At 32.5% G+C, this 16389-nt stretch overlaps 2 protein-coding genes across 2 annotated transcripts; both read left to right on the top strand.

Annotated features, from left to right (window-relative positions):
* The first annotated feature begins 2114 nt into the window (after positions 1-2114).
* Positions 2115-2832, top strand: LOC115724439 (UPF0057 membrane protein At4g30660). Its single transcript, XM_030653726.2, has 2 exons — positions 2115-2363; positions 2459-2832. Exons 1-2 carry the CDS (start codon positions 2274-2276, stop codon positions 2591-2593), a joined length of 225 nt encoding a protein of 74 aa, XP_030509586.1. The 5' UTR covers positions 2115-2273; the 3' UTR covers positions 2594-2832.
* A 1934-nt stretch (positions 2833-4766) lies between these two features.
* On the top strand, positions 4767-6418 carry LOC115725603 (F-box protein SKIP1). Its single transcript, XM_030655185.2, has 2 exons — positions 4767-5262; positions 5628-6418. Exons 1-2 carry the CDS (start codon positions 4907-4909, stop codon positions 6199-6201), a joined length of 930 nt encoding a protein of 309 aa, XP_030511045.1. The 5' UTR covers positions 4767-4906; the 3' UTR covers positions 6202-6418.
* The last annotated feature ends 9971 nt before the right edge of the window (positions 6419-16389 follow it).

The raw sequence follows: 16389 nt of genomic DNA, 5'->3' as shown, positions 1-16389 counted from the left end.
ATAAAGTAAGTAAAGCAAAGAGAAATATATTTCTTATGAAAATGTGAGACAACCTTTCTTTTTATTTTCTTCTTAATTTATATGGGTGTTAGGCTAAAATTAGTCTAAGTTTCGGGTCGTATTTTCAGTTAGTTTACACTCTTTGTTTCTAGTTTTAGGGCTATTTTACGCTTGATTCTTTTGTTTCAGGTCCTTGGATGTTTAAAGAAAGTATGTACAAGAATTGAGGAGAAGTGGTGAAAGAATCGAGAAGAAAAACCAAAGTTTGTGTCATTGCACTGTTCCGGTCGCGGCGGGAACATGCCAGTCGCGACTGGGAACATGCCAGTCGCGATGGGAACTGGCAGAGAGGATCTCGAAGTTTCAAAGTTTAACCCCGTCGCGACGGGGACTTTGCCAGTCGCGACGGGGACCCCAGTGACAGGATTTTTGGGCAGTTTCGTAATTTCACGAATTTTAAAGATGAGAATTGGTTTAAATAGTGAGGGTTCGTGAAAATCAGGGATTATTCAGATTTGGAGCCCTAGAAACAAAGGAGGAGGCTAGAAGAGCGGCTTGTGGCGACCCGGATCAATTGCTTCAACTAGTTCTTTCTCTTCTCTTTAATTTTCTATGCTATTTTCTGTTTCAATGTTAATTATGGATTTGATTATGGATGTTTTGAACTAAACTCCTATTTAGGGAGAATGATGAATGTTGTTTAAGTTTTTCCTAGTTAATGAATAATTGCCATTCCTCCATCTTGATTGTGAACACTATTCATATTTGTGTTTAATTTCCATGTGCAAGATTGATCACCTTTTACATGTTTTATGATCTCAATTCGAAATCTGAAAAGTGAGAATTGAGAATGCTAAAATTGGATAGTCTAGGTTTTGATGTGAAACGAAAGTATTTACATAGCCTTTGTGACATTTAGATTATTGCTTAATGCTGATTTCATGTTAGTTTAATTAAGAGATTAATTAGAGAGCATGAGATTTAGAACCTAGAAGATCTGAAAAGAGCTAGGTTAATTTATAATCTGTCATTCACTTCAAGAGAAGGATAGCAATTAGACATTAACATTGGTAACTTAACAACAGGATTCGTCTCCCTATTCTCTCATCTTGATTAATATTCACTTGTTTCTTTAAGTTTCTTGAATTTCTTTCTTCCTTTTTTAATCATAAATACTTTTGATTTGCCAAATAGAATTATAAGTATAGTTTAGTAGTAATTAATCCAATTCCCTGTGGTTCGACCTCACTTGCGTGAGTATACTACTTGATTGCGTGCACTTGCGTAATAATTAATAATTTTCGCAACAATGGGTTCCACTAATTTTTTTAATTCCAAAATTTAATAAACAAATGAATAGGAATCAATCTCATACAATTTATTCCCATCCACTTTTAGTAAATTAGATGAACAACTCTAACAATAATACTTATCACAATTTTTCTACATATATTTTGGAAGGAGAAGTTGCGCTCCATAAATTTTCAATTTAAAAAAGAAAAAAGAAAAACAGATCACGATATAATTTGTTATGAAGTGGAATGGCTCCACCATTTTTTTCTTCCTTCCAAAATATAAATACCACAAATAAATATAATAAATAGCATATTACCTTGATAGAGCCAGCTGGTTAAAAATAGAGATATACTAAAGGCTACCAGTGGTTCTTAGTACTTTTCTATGTATTAATATTATTATTGGTTCAACTAAGTATCGGATCCTACATATTTAAAATAATAGTTTTTAGAAAGTATCGCTAGCCAATCGCAACGCGACATATCGAGAAGGTGCTAGGCACCACTGGTGCCTAATAACAATGCTCTTAAAAATAAGAGAAATAAAGGGCACAATTGGTGCCTAGCACCCTCCTACGTGTCAATATTATTAGTGCAATTAAGTATCGGGTCCCATATAATTTAATATAATAATTTTTATGAAGTATCGCTAACCAATTACAAGGCGACACATCTAAATAGGTGCTAGACACCCAATAGCAACGCTCTAAAAATAATATGTAACAAAATTAAGTTGCTGAAACGGCAATCTCTTATTGGTTATAGGTGGAAAAAGTCAACAGTCAAACCTCTTAGAAATAAATATCATTATTAACAGTTGGATTGAAATTGAGAGAATCAGATTTCATTTCAGATCAACCATTTTCTCTCACTCTTTTGTTTTCTCTCTCATTAAGGAAAAGAGCCTTAAATCAAAATTCGAAAAGCTTAAACCCTTCTTGTACGGACGATCTCCATTGAAGAAGATAAGATTAAGCTATGCCGAGCAAGTGCGAAATCTGCTGCGAATTGCTAATCGCTATCTTGCTTCCTCCACTTGGGGTTTGTTTCAGACATGGTTGTTGCAGTGTAAGTCTTTCTTTTTCTTTTCTTTTCCATTGTTTGGTTACCGAGAAAATTAATTTGATAATTGATCTAGGTTTCTTCTTTTGGGGATTATGTAGGTTGAGTTTTGTATATGCTTGCTGTTGACCATTCTCGGTTATGTTCCTGGAATTATCTACGCTCTTTATGCAATTGTGTTCATCGATCGCGATCAGTACTTTGACGATGACCGCCGTCCTCTTTACGTGGCTTGATCTGTATTGTGATTTCTAAATTACGTTTATTGAATCTGTTTTTTAATCTGTGATGTAGTAATTTATGGTGTTTGTTCATCGATTCTGTTTATATACATTAAACTTGGATCTCCTTATCTCATGTGATATTATGCACGAGTTCTGTTTTGAAATAATGCCCTTTTGCTTGTAATGTAGTTTTTCGAGTTGACTTTTCCTATTTTCTTTTTCTAATGGAAATTGACATTTTTATTTTCTTAGCTTATGGTTTTCATAATCTGGATCCTTATCAGTACTATTGAATACTTGCTTTTCTTTTGATTTGTGTATTTACTATTTAGGTATATGATTTTGAAGAGGGTTAGCTTTGTTTTTTAAATAATTTATGTCCCCATATTGGTGTGACCAAAAGTTTCCCTTTTCTGCTCTTATTTATTGGTACCAGCATGGGTTGGGGGACCCTTTTGCTTGATAACCATTCCTTTTTTAGAAACATTTATGGCACTGTAAACTCTCTTCCACCACTTACTGTTACACTATGAAAATATCAGGACTTGTTAGTAATTTGCTTATAGAGTTAGAGTCTATAAATATTGTTTAGAGATTATTGGATATGGAATGAGAATTAGAACTTTATTCATTTTGGAAGATTGAAATTGTCGAGTGCCTTAAATCTTGAGAGTTTTGAATTTGAGTTTGGAATATAATTCACACTAATCTTTTTAGTCTAGAAATATTCTTTGCTAAGCTTGATAAGCTAAAAAGTGACTTCTTGTAAAAGGGTTTTACGGAGCTAAAATTGAAACTTATTAGAAATTCAAACAGCTTCAATAAGTCTAGCCAACCAACCCATTACTGCTTGAATTGAACTGATTCACTGTTTTGAGCTTTGAATTTTTTAAATTCTACAAAGGAGAGGACCAGTCTATGTATTGTCATGGTGTAAAACTCATTGCAAATTGTTGGTTTTCTAATGAAACCAAGTCAAGTGTAGCCACTTGGTCAGCTTCTTAACTGTCTTGTTCATAAACAAGAAGTAAATAATATGTTTGTAAGTCTATATATATTATATATTATCATAAAGATTGCAACGTATGGTGATTAAGTCAATCTTAAGAGGAGATATGACACGAAGACAAATTGGTATTTGGTATGAGGAAATGGAACGTGGTGACGTCTACCCATATCTAAAAATAGGAAACGTTGTTGTTGAGATGTGAACACATCATCTGCATCGTGGTCTAAGTTTACTAGAGAAGGAAGGGCTCACGCTCGAACACGTGTTACACATATGTATTTGTTATGGGATTTTCGACAAACTACATAGTATGATATATTTTTAAGCTGAAGAGCTTTCAAAGAAAGAGCTTTTCTCCACTTACCCATCAATTGAATTTTGCACGCTTTTTACAATGCATTCTACTTTTTAAATTACACTTGTACATTTTAACAAGGATCTTTGACGCATGCACTACCTGTGTTCCCACACTAGAATAGAATCCTTCTCTTTGCATGCTGGGCAGCACCCACCCGTGCTATGTGCATCCGTGCCCTAACTTGGTTGTCACTCACTCCTTCTCACACACCTATGCTCAGTTCAAGAATTTGACAAGTTTTTAGGATTTTTAGGAGGTTTTTCCTCGCCATTTGGCAGTGTATGTTTATATTGTGGCTTTTGTACCTCTAATAATTTTGTAATTGCAAGATATATCCATAAGTAAATTTTAACAATATCTTTTAATTTTATACATATAACCCTCTAATTTTTTAGCAACACCTTTTATATTTTACTATTTGTAAATTTAAAGCGTCAATTAAATATTTATTAAGCGTCAATATCTAGATATATGTGGCATGTTTTTATTGAATTTGTTTAGTGTCTTGTGTAAGCAAATATTTCCAGTGACACCATTTATAAAATATAACTAACACTTCAGATTTGAGATAAATTAAAAATGACATTTTTTTTTATTATACATTAATTAAATATAATTTTAAAATAATTTTATTTAATAAATACTTTTTTTATTATTAAAATATTAAATATAACTTCATTTAACTTATCAAATTAAAATTTTTAACTGACTCACCTAATACAAATAAAAAGTGGATATAAAGCATAATTTTCTCTTCAAATTTTCTGACAAAAATAAACTTAACGGATAATATGGATTAAGTGTAACAAAATTAAAATCATAAACGAAAGATATACCCTGTTCCAAAAACTGCCACGTGGCATTGATCTTTCCGTTGAAATGACCGATATGCCCATCAACACCGTACTGCATTAGAAGTGGAAAATTTGGCAACGAAAATTACCGAACTCTATCCCAAATGGAGAATAACGAAGATGGAGAGACCGAGTCAGGACCCGGCCAAGATTGGGCCGAGTTGACTCACGAGTGCCTGATCAACATCCTCTCTCGGCTCACCCTGGAGCACCGATGGCTTGGGCCCATGTTCGTCTGCAAGTCCTGGATGCACGCGTGCAAGGACCCCTCTCTTCACTCGGCGTTCGATCTCCAGTCTCGGTTCGACTCGGTGCTCGAGTCGCCTCGATGGTGGTTGCCCGAGTTCGAGAGGAAGATCGATTCCATGCTCCGATCTGTCGTCGACTGGAGCGATGGGTCGCTCACACAGATTCGCACCAGGCACTGCTCTGATCGATCGCTCTCATACGCTGCCGAAAGGTATAAACAATTTACTATTTTTTTTTTTAATTTATTATTTTAATGGGTATTTCTTTATGATGATTGGCTGTGAAATTAGGTATTGACCCTTAACAAAAAATGGATTTGATTGGTTGTGTGTGATTAGTAAATATCCCCAAGTTTCTAAAAATGAAACCTTTAAATTTCAATCTCAATTTGGCTAGAAGCTCATGATTCATCGTCTTTTATTGCATCTGTGGTTTAAGATTTGAGCTTTTTATCTGGGTTTCACTAATGGTTTGCAATGAATTTCATTTACAAGTGTTTGTAGTAGTTGATCACATGTAGACTTGTTTTGTGTTTTGAAGTATTTTGCTTTCGAAACTCTTTGATTTAATTATTAGGTGTTTGAATCTTGAGATTCTCTCAATAAGAAGCTGCGCCAATGTTACTGATGCTTCCATGGCTATAATAGCTTTTCGGTGTTCCTTACTTAGAGAGATTGACATTAGTTATTGCTATGAAATATCTCATGAATCTTTAGCCTTGATTGGAAGGAATTGTCCAAACCTTAAAGTCATGAAAAGGAACTTAATGAATTGGTTAGATCCTTCCCAACATGTTGGAATTGTCCCAGATGAGTACCTAAATGCTTGTCCTCAAGATGGGGATGCTGAGGCTGCTGCAATTGGGAAATACATGCCTCATTTGGAGCATCTTGAACTTAGATTCTCCAAGTTAACGGCTAAAGGGTTTGTTTCGATATCCGAAGGGTGTGTGAATCTAGAGTACTTGGATTTGTTCGGGTGTGCAAACTTGACAAGTAGAGATATTGGAAATGGAATAACCAATCTGAAGAACTTGAAGGAAGTGAAAAGGCCTAACTTTTACATACCCAGGTCTGTTTTTCACACTGAGAGGTATGGTCACTGGAGGTTATATGATGAGAGATTCCAAACTGATGTGTTTAGAATCTAATCAGGTTATATAAACTTGGGAGACTAGCATACTTGTGTTGTGATATACCAAGTTGGTTTGATTTGATTTTCAGCAACAAAAAACCATTCTTAATTTGATAAGTTGCAGGATTTCATTGTGTATGTATATATATGTGATACTATATTACCAATGTTATGATTCTGTATTATTAAAACCAATGATCATGACCACATATTGTGAATTTGTGATACATTGTCAATTTGGTGTGTTTGGAGTGATGATCTTTAGTGATGTATGAGTCTATGACATGGTTCTAGATTGTCAAGTGGAACAATGTGTGTTGGGCTCTTCAAGTTTTGTGTTAAAGGCTTAAAACAGTTTTTCTGGAGGTTGATGAGTGTCTATTTTAATATGCAAATCAGAGAAGGGAAAAAATAATTATATAAATATATAGAGATATAGAATAATTCTATTGTAGGCACTTTGTTTTAGTTTTGTTCCTATAGTACAATGGCAATTTTTTAGCTATTCATATATAAGACTTTTGGATGGACATATTAACAAACATGTATTTGTGTGTATCAAATTAAATAATTTAAAAATTAATGTTTAAAAGATAAAAGTTAAGAACTTTAATATAATTCCTCACAAAAAAAAAAAAAAAAAAAAAAAAAAGAACTTTAATAAAAAATATTAAAGAAAATAAATATCATACAATGACATATGCCAAAAACTCCTCTATAACACCCATAATTATATGTCAACAACGGCTAATTTATAAAATTATATATTATTATTATTATTATTATTATTATTATTATTATTATTATTATTATTATTATTATTATTATTATTAGGGTTTAGGGTTTAGTTATCCCAATTTTTAATTTTCCCTATTTTATGTTAATAAAATACAAATCCAGAAAGTGAAGAAGAACTAAAGTAAAATTGAAAGGGAAAAAAAGTGTGAATGAAAAAGAAAAAAGAAAAATAAAACCATATTTATTGATTTAAAAACATGATAGCCATAGGCTATGAATGTTAAAGCAACAAAATATACACAAAAAAAAAAAAAAGATACTAGTCTATAAAATATAAATTTTAAAAAACAAAGAAGAAAGGGTAAATACCATTTTAGACTCAGTGTTTTGTAAAAGTTACCAATTGGACCTTCTGTTTTGTTAAATGAAAAAATAGACCTTGTATTTTCAGAATGGTACAAATAGGACACTGAACTGATTTTTTGTCAAAATAAAATTTAGGCTAATTAGGATTTTTACCCCCTAAACTTTAACATGTACCAAATCATGCCCCCTGAACTTTTCTGGCCGTTAAAAATTTCCCATGAACTATTGAGATTGTTAGATTTAAGGACTTTTGTTTAATTTCATTCAATTTTATTATTTTAGTGATTGTTTATGTACTAAACCATGCTCCCCAGACTTTGATATCTACCAAATCATGCCCCTCGAACTTTGACATATACTAAATCATGCTCCCCGAACTTTCATCCATATTAGACTTTTTTTTTTACTAAAATTAGACAAAAGTCTTTAAATCCAACAATCTCAATAGTTCTGGGGGCATTTTTAACTACCTTAAAAGTTCAAGGGGCATCATTTGGTACATGTCAAAGTTCGGGGGGTAAAAATCCTAATTAGCCTAAAATTTAATAATAATCCGATCTAAAGGTGTTATGACAAAACTGTTTATATTTTTTGTATCTCTTCGTGTTAGGAATTTTCTTCAAGTTGGTTATATTATTATTAAGTTTTATTTTGACAAAAAATCAGTTCAGGGTCCTATTTGTACAATTTTACAAAATACAGGTCTATTTTGTCATTTAACAAAATAGAGGGTCACAAGATCCAAAATAGTATTTACCCTATATTTAATAAGTTATTTATAAAATTATGGCATAAAAAAACCATAAAATGTAAACAAAATGGAAAATCCAGTATTATTTAATTATGCTATAAAAAAATAAATCTTTAAAATTTCCCATATTTCATATAATTTATACTTATAAATATCTATTCCCAAACACATACACACATAAATCATTATAAAAAAGTTATATTTGCACCACATAAAATGATAAGTACATTTTATTATTAAAATAAAACAAACTGATGTTTTTTTTTTTAAAAAAAATTACTCTTAATATATATTTTTTAAAATTTTTTCCTCACATTATTTTATGTTTATTTCAATACTTATTTTAATTTTATTTTCATATATATATATTTTAAAATTATATATATTCGTTTAATTTTTTTTTTTTTAAAAAATTTACATAATTTTTTATTTTTATTTTTATCATAATATTTAAAATATAATTTATTTTCATTTGATACATATATTTTTAAGAATATAATTAAAAGAAAAAAAAATTAATAAAATTAAGGGGAATTACTCCATACACTTTTTTTTAATTTTTTTTTTCAAATTTACGGTTTGAGTTTCTAAAGTGGTTGGAGTGCTAGTTGCAATATGGGTTTTCATACGATTTTTTGTTACAAATTAAGTTGTAGTGCTAGTTGCAATAAGATCTTCTATATAGAATTCCATAAAAATGCAAAAAGAAAAAAAAAAAAAGCTGTTTTCAAGTGTAAAAATAAAAAAGTCCCTAAAATTAAAGATATAAATTTTATATAAATTAAAAATTATTAAAATAAGATATCTTTAAAATTTATGTGAATTATCATTTAGACCCCTCATTTATTGATGTAAAATACCATAATAGACCTCTGATACCATAATAAAATAAGATAAATGCTAAAAGGCACCAGTGGTGCCAAGCACCCTTCTACGTGTCAATATTGCTATTGGTTTAATTAAGTATCGAGTCCCATGTAATTTAATATAATAGCTTTTAGGAAGTATTGCTAACCAATCGCAATGCGACATGTCTTAAGAGTACTAGGAGGCAATAGCAATGCTCATAAAATAATGGCTTAAATATCCGGTGGAATATTGATTTACAAGTACAATAAATATTTATCTAAAGCTGATAAAAAACAGGTGGTACTTATGTATAATTGTCCATCGTGTTGGGTCATGTATTTAGCAACAATGTACTATAGCCAACCCCATAATATAAATATATATATGGTTGTGAGTTGTCATTCTATTTCCCAATCAAACGTGTGTCCCTGAAACATTTTTGATCATTAAAAAAAGTTTGTTATAATTCCTTTCCAAAATAAAAAAAAAATGATTTTATTTTATATTTCTATAAATATGCCTTAATTAAACATAACCAAAAGCATAGGTTCATTTCAATCTATAACATTCTTTTTTGATAAACATGAAACGTAGTTTTGTGTTGTTTTCTCTTACAACAATTTCTATTGTGTTGATCATACTATCTTCTAATTCTCAGCCATGTTCATGTTCATCAATTCATGATCAAGACCAAACTTATCACCATCACTATCATCATCAACAACATATTATTGCACCAAAAACTAAAGATTTTGTTGGTTCATCATCAGAACTCGATCATCAAAAGCTTCGAATTTATGTCAAAAGAAGGGGAGGAGGAGGTTACTATGGAGGATCATCAGCCGCGGCCACAATTCAGAAACCTTTTCTTCATTTCTTATTGTGTTTGGCTTTGGTGTTGTTTTGATTGTAATTAATTTGTTTTTCTAATTTTATATGTGCAATCTTTTTTTCTTTTTTCTTTATTGTCAAAGTTGTTTTTGTTGAGTAAGTTTTATAACTTTATAACTATAAAAAGAGTAATTTGTGACATAAATACTTAAGTTTAACTTCTGATTATAAAAAAATATTTAAATTTAATTTTTAGAGGTAATAATACATAAGTTATTTTTCCGAAACTTTTGTAGGTATCTAGCTCGTGTTAAGTAAATTACCACGTGACAATTTTTTATTGGTCCAAGTCATTAAATTTTTATTTTTATTTTTGTAAAAATTAATTGAAATATACCAATAAAAAAGACACATAGATAATGGCTTAACATTTAATCTTCAGGTACCTATATAGTTCTAAAAATATAACTTAGGTATTATTACTGTCAAAAATTAAACTTATGTATTTATTTACAACTAAAAATTAAACTTAAATATTTATGTCGCAAATTATATATATAAATATATATTATTTTTGTTTGCAAGTGTGGGGTTTGAAAAGAATGTGAATGTGAATTTATTATTTTGATGCATTTGAAATTTGTCTAATTCTCTTTATAAAAAGGGGTCTCTCTCAAACAGTTATTCGTTTAAATGGAAGCTGTCGAGAGTATTTCTAAAATGCTCCATTTGTGTTTTACTGCGCAAAGCACCATTTAATTTATTTTGATTTGGTAAGATTTCATTGAAGTCTCCTATAACCAGCCATGTAGATAGAGGTGCAACATCCTTATGTCTTTCCAAAGGAGTCCAAGTGTGAATGATCTTTGCTGGATAGAGGGAACTCCATAAAAAGTAGTAAGTTCCATCTTGTGTTATTTGCAAAGGTAATATAACAATCAAAAAAATTTGCATTAAAATTTAAAATATATACATGTACATCATCTTTCCAAAGCAACATCAACCCCCCTAAACCTATTCTAGGGACTTCAAGTCCATTATTGAAATTTAAAACTTGACAAAAGCAAAAAAATTTCATTAGGACCTAATTTAGTTTCCATTAAAAAAAGTACATGTGGGGATTTCTCTTTAAGAAAACAAAGATGAAAAAATGCGCTTGGATTCCCCAAACCACACGCATTCTAACTAATAATTTTCATGGTTGATTGTGGGGCTGAGATTTAGCCTCCGCTGCATTATCAAGAAAACCAACAGAATCCATAGGAGCATTAGAAACTTTCTAGTTTGGATCTTCTTCAATTGACAAGGTTGAAGCGAACATGTAGGTTGATTATGTTGGATATATTTTACCAGGATCTAGATTTACTAACAAGTATGTTTCATTAACATCCTAATATGAATTCTAAAACAATGAAATAAACACATATAAAGTTTAGTAAACCTTACATTGGGTGCAGCGGAATATAATGACTCTTTCCGTTCAGATATCTAGCCCTTGATTCCTTTCTGTAGCAGAGCATTATCAATATCTGAACCTGGATCTCTTTCTCTCCTTCCTTTGATGCTGATTCTCCTTCTTGTTGGTTGATTTTCCACAGTCTTACACACTATGATTGAGATACCACTTGATGTGTGTGGGCACTCACTCATTCACTCAAGGATTTCGAAATTTAGAGAAGAAAAGAGAAGAAGAAGTGGTTCGACCTATAGAGAAAAGAATAGGAGGCTCAAATTTAATCTGACAAAGTTCAAGTGTGAATGAGAGCTATCACTATCTATTTATAGGTAACCTCCTAGGTTTAAGTTAGAATTATTTGGCATTAAAATAATGGAAAAATAAATGATAAAACCCTATAAGTGTGGCCGGCCATGGGCCTTGGATAATGTGCCTCACTTATGTAATTTTGCTGTTTTATCATTTCTGCATCTCATTTTCTCAAAAACGCCAATTTTCAAATTCAACCATTTAAATGCCAATTATAATTATTTAACAACTAAAATTAATTATTAAATAATATTGTCATTCAATATATTTATTAATTTGACATATAAAGTCTCTTAATTAATAAATAAACCTAGAATCTCTTTTCTTTACAATTTCGCCCTTGCTTAGTGAAAATTCACAAGGTAGACATAGTCTAACTTTAGAATTATAATTGATTAATCAAAATCAATTAACTGAGTCTTACAAGCAGTATGGTCTCAACTAGTATGAGGACCATGGGTCTATATATCCGAGCTTCTAATAAGCAGATCAAGAATTTATATCTTAAACTCACTGACTTATTAATTCTTCGTTGAATCCACGCATAGAACTTAGAATTGCACTCTCAGTATATAGATTGTTCTATATGTTCCACGATATAGATACGTCATTAGTTATCCATTGTTATAATCCTAATTTGATCAATGACCCTCTAATAGATGATCTACATTGAATAGGTGTTACGAATTTTATATTTGTTACGCAAGTGTACGCAATCAAGTAGTATCTCACGCAAGTGAGGTCGAACCACAGGGAATTGGATTAAGTACTACTAAACTATACTTATGATTCTATTTGGTAAAATAATAAGTTTGCAATTTGAAAGTAAATAACTCAGAAAATTAAAGAGAAAATAAACGACGATTAATCAAGATGAGAGATTAGGGAGGTGAATCCTGTTGATAAGTTACCAATGTTAATACCTAATTGCTATCCTTATCTCAATGTGAAAGACAGATTATAAATTAACCTAACTCTTTTCAGATCTTTTAGGTTCTAAATAATATGTTCTCTAATTAACTTCTTAATTAAATCAACACAAAATCAGCATTAAGCAATAATCTATTCGTCACTGAGGCTATGTAAATACTTTCGTTTCACATCAAAACCTAGACTATCCAAATTTTAGCATTCTCAATTCTCACTTTTCAGATTTCGAATTGAGATCATTGAACATGTAAAAGGTGATGAAGCTCGCACATGGAATTAAACACAAATAAAGATAGTATTCACACATAAGATGAAGGAATGACAATTATTTATTAACTAGGCATAAACTTAAACAACATTCATCATCCTCCCTTATTGGGAAATTTAGTTTAACATAACTCTAAAAACATCCATGATTAATTCAAAAACAAAACTAAACATAAAAGAAGAAATTAAGGGTAAAAGAAAGAAACTAGAAGGTGATATCGCTCCGGGTCTTCAAGATAGCTTCCTCTCCACTTGCATCCACTATTTAGGTCTATTTCTGCTTACTTTTGACCTTCAGTGTCGTATTCCTTAGATAGGGATGAGAAGTGTGCCTCCAATTGAGAGAAAAATCGACATTAGGTCAAAACTACGACGTCCGTACCAAGTCGCGACTAGCCCTTAAGCTGGTCGCGACTACAGGCAAACCTCGAAAATCAGAGGTTCTGCCAAATCTCGAAGTCGCGACCAGAGTCGCGACCAGGAAAAAGGGTCGCGACCTGGCTCTCATGAGGTCGCGACTACTGACGCTTCTGGAGCCGAATTTTCCAATTTTTTTCCAGTTTATCCCAGTTTTTCGCCATTTGACTGAATTTGAACTTTAACACTCCGGGAACTTGAAATAATGAAAATCAAGCGTAAAACTGCTCCAAAAAACACCAATAGACGAGATAATGCTAACTTTAAAGACCCGAAACATAGGCTAATTATAACCTAACAAAATCCCCCAAACTAGATTCTTACTCGCCCTCGAGTAAGATAAAAAAACTAACTACGCTATCAGATAATTACTATGCTGCTGACTCATGTTCTGTTTTCTTCCTTGCATAAACTAGAATTTTGACCCTACTAACTCTAACAATTAACTCGGATGCTCAATTAATAACACTATGTACAACTGCAACAATTTATTCAAATGTGAAACATTGTTATAAAAGTTTTACTCTTTCCAACAGTTCCACAATCCGATAACTCATAAGCTTGCATGCTTACCTTTCTCCACTAATGTTGACAGTATTCTTTGGAATCATTAGGTCTTTTAAAGGCTTAAGTATAATGGCTCAGATATTCAGGGATAGGCAAAAGACAATTTTTGGCTCAACATATCATAAGCACACAAATAGAACCCACAAGCTTCTTACTTTTCTTTTTCTAGAATCCCATAATGTTCCCCACTTTACCAAGATTGATAGAAGACATCTCTATTATTTTTCCAACATCACTGAATCTTTTTTTTTTCAAACATATTTTTACTTTTTATTGTTCTTTTTTTCCCTTTTTTTTCATATTTCATTTTTTTTTCAGTGACATTGAATTACAATTTCTCCTCTTCTCAATCTTACAAGTTTTTCTCCCTCTCACTAATTCCTCTCACTAAATGTTTCTTCTCCCCCAAACTAATTATGTAGCTTATGATATCATGGATAACATGGTGAAGAAAAAATTATTAGTGTGGTTGCACAATTTTTCAAATCAACGGGTGAAAAACAAAACAGGTTTAGGCTCAAAAGGTTCACTAGGGATACACATTATTATGGTAGGCTTGAAAGGCTCAAACTATCCAACAAATGCCTAAGTCATATTCCAATTGAACACTATCAAGGATTTCGCCTCAAAAGAATAAACATGCAAGTTCTAAGCTATCCTGTCAATCGTACCACAAACCATAGTAAAACAGTTATAACAATTTTCACAGATTGAGTAATTTCAGAAAAACACAGGTTTCTAAGCATCCAAACTAATCCAAAGAGTTAACAAAATCAAGCACACAGTTATTTTACAGTTTCAGATCACGTCACACTAATCAGCAGTATACAACTATCGTCAAGCTTATTGCCATTCCTTGACTAAAACAAAAAACTAAAACAGAAAATTAAAATGCAGAAATTAAAGTGCAGAATTTAAAATTTTTAAGTCTTTCCCCCCAAACTAAATATGACATTGTCCCCAATGTATACAGTAATTATGCAGAGAAAAGAGACTTACCTGAGACCCTCTCAGAAAGGGTTGGGTGGACCCTTTTCATCCAAAAGAGCCCTCGTACTAAATGAAGAAAATTGACCACCAATAGTGTTGATTTCAGATTTTTGCACAAGAGTAAGCTCACCTTCAGAACTACCACACATCAATCTTTTCCAACGACGCTGAATCGTTCGAAGTCGCTCTTTAGGCTTTGCTTTCTTCTTATCAGCTTTAACAAAAGAACCCTTCACCATCTCGATCTTGCAACAGGTAGGAATGTCAGTTGGGGCAAAAACATTAAAATTGACCTTTTCATCTTGCACTCTCAACTTTAACTCTCCCTTTTGAACATCTATTACTGCTCGGCCCGTGGCTAAGAATGGTCTTCCCAAAATAATGGGAATAGTTGAATCTTCCTCCATATCAAGAATTAGGAAATCAGCAGGGAAGATAAACTTACCAACCTTCACCAGTACATCTTCAATTATCCCACGAGGATGAGTCAAAGAACGATCTGCCAGTTGTAAAGTCACTGTTGTAGGCTTTGCTTTTCCCAATCCTAGCCTCTTGAAGACAGACAAAGGCATTAGATTAATGCTTGCTCCTAGATCACATAGAGCTTTAGTTTCCACCGAACCCCCTATAGAGCATGGAATATTGAAACTACCCAGATCTTTAAGCTTGGGCGGTAGTTTCTTTTGCAAAATGGCGCTACACTCCTCAGTTAATGCCACTGTTTCATAGTCCTCCAATTTTCTCTTCTTAGACAATATCTCCTTCATGAACTTCACATAACGGGGCATTTGTTCCAAGGCTTCAGCAAAAGGAATGTTGATGTGTAGTCTTTTGAAGACCTCTAGGAATTTGGTGAACTGCTTGTCTAGACTTGACTTTTTGAGCCTCTGATAAGGTATTTTCACATGGTGATCAATGCTAATTGGTGGAGACTGTTGTGGTTGTGTTGGGCTGTCAATAGCCTTCTCTGATGTTGGTGTTGGGGTTGTCTTTGGTTGAGCTTCATTCTCCTTTTCTCCATCAGCTGATTGTGGCAGTTCAGGACCATCATAATTTTTACCGCTTCTCAGGGTAATTGCTTTACAGTTTTCTTTGGGGTTTACTTCAGTTGTGCTAGGCAAATTCCCTTGAGGACGGGTTGCTACTTGAGTTGCTAGTTGGCCCATCTGAGTTTGCAGGTCTTTGATTGAAGATCTAGTTTCAGTCATGAATTGAAGCAGTAAATCTGTTTGCAAACTAGAATTTCCACCAGAGGCTTATTGCTGATTAAACTGTTGGTTCTGATTCTGGTTCCGATTTCGTTGCTGATAGAACCCACTGTTTCTTCGGTTATTACCCTGGCTGAACCCATAATTGTTGTTGTTATTCTGCGAAAAATTTCCAATGGATTTAGCTTCATCCACATCTGCTTGACACTCTGAAAAGTGATGATTTCCTCCACATATCTCACAAACAATTTGGGCTTGTTTAGCTTGCCCTGCAATTAGCTTTGTCTATGCCTCAACCTGAGCTGTCAACTTTGTGATGGCATCAACCTCTAACACACCAGCTACCTTCTTTGATTGACTCCTTCAGTTGGCCACTGCTGATTGTTTAAAGCCATCTCCTCCAATAGATCATAAGCCTCATTAGCACTCTTTCTCATAAAGGCTCCACCAGCTGCTGCATCTATTAGAGTTCTAGTGTTACCAACCAACCCGTTGTAGAAGTTGTGGACCAGCATCCACTTCTCT

Source organism: Cannabis sativa, chromosome 6 (assembly GCF_029168945.1).
Source record: "Cannabis sativa cultivar Pink pepper isolate KNU-18-1 chromosome 6, ASM2916894v1, whole genome shotgun sequence".
NCBI lineage: Eukaryota > Viridiplantae > Streptophyta > Magnoliopsida > Rosales > Cannabaceae > Cannabis > Cannabis sativa.
Note: the sequence above shows the minus strand (reverse complement) of the source record. Positions and strands in the feature narration are given on the sequence as shown.

Coding starts and splice junctions, on each gene's coding strand:
- LOC115724439 (XM_030653726.2), top strand. CDS start 2,274: ATGCCGAGCAAGTGCGAAATCTGCTGCGAATTGCTAATCGCTATCTTG. Junction 2,364..2,458: donor TCAGACATGGTTGTTGCAGT/GTAAGTCTTTCT, acceptor GGGATTATGTAG/GTTGAGTTTTGTATATGCTT.
- LOC115725603 (XM_030655185.2), top strand. CDS start 4,907: ATGGAGAATAACGAAGATGGAGAGACCGAGTCAGGACCCGGCCAAGAT. Junction 5,263..5,627: donor CTCTCATACGCTGCCGAAAG/GTATAAACAATT, acceptor TTTAATTATTAG/GTGTTTGAATCTTGAGATTC.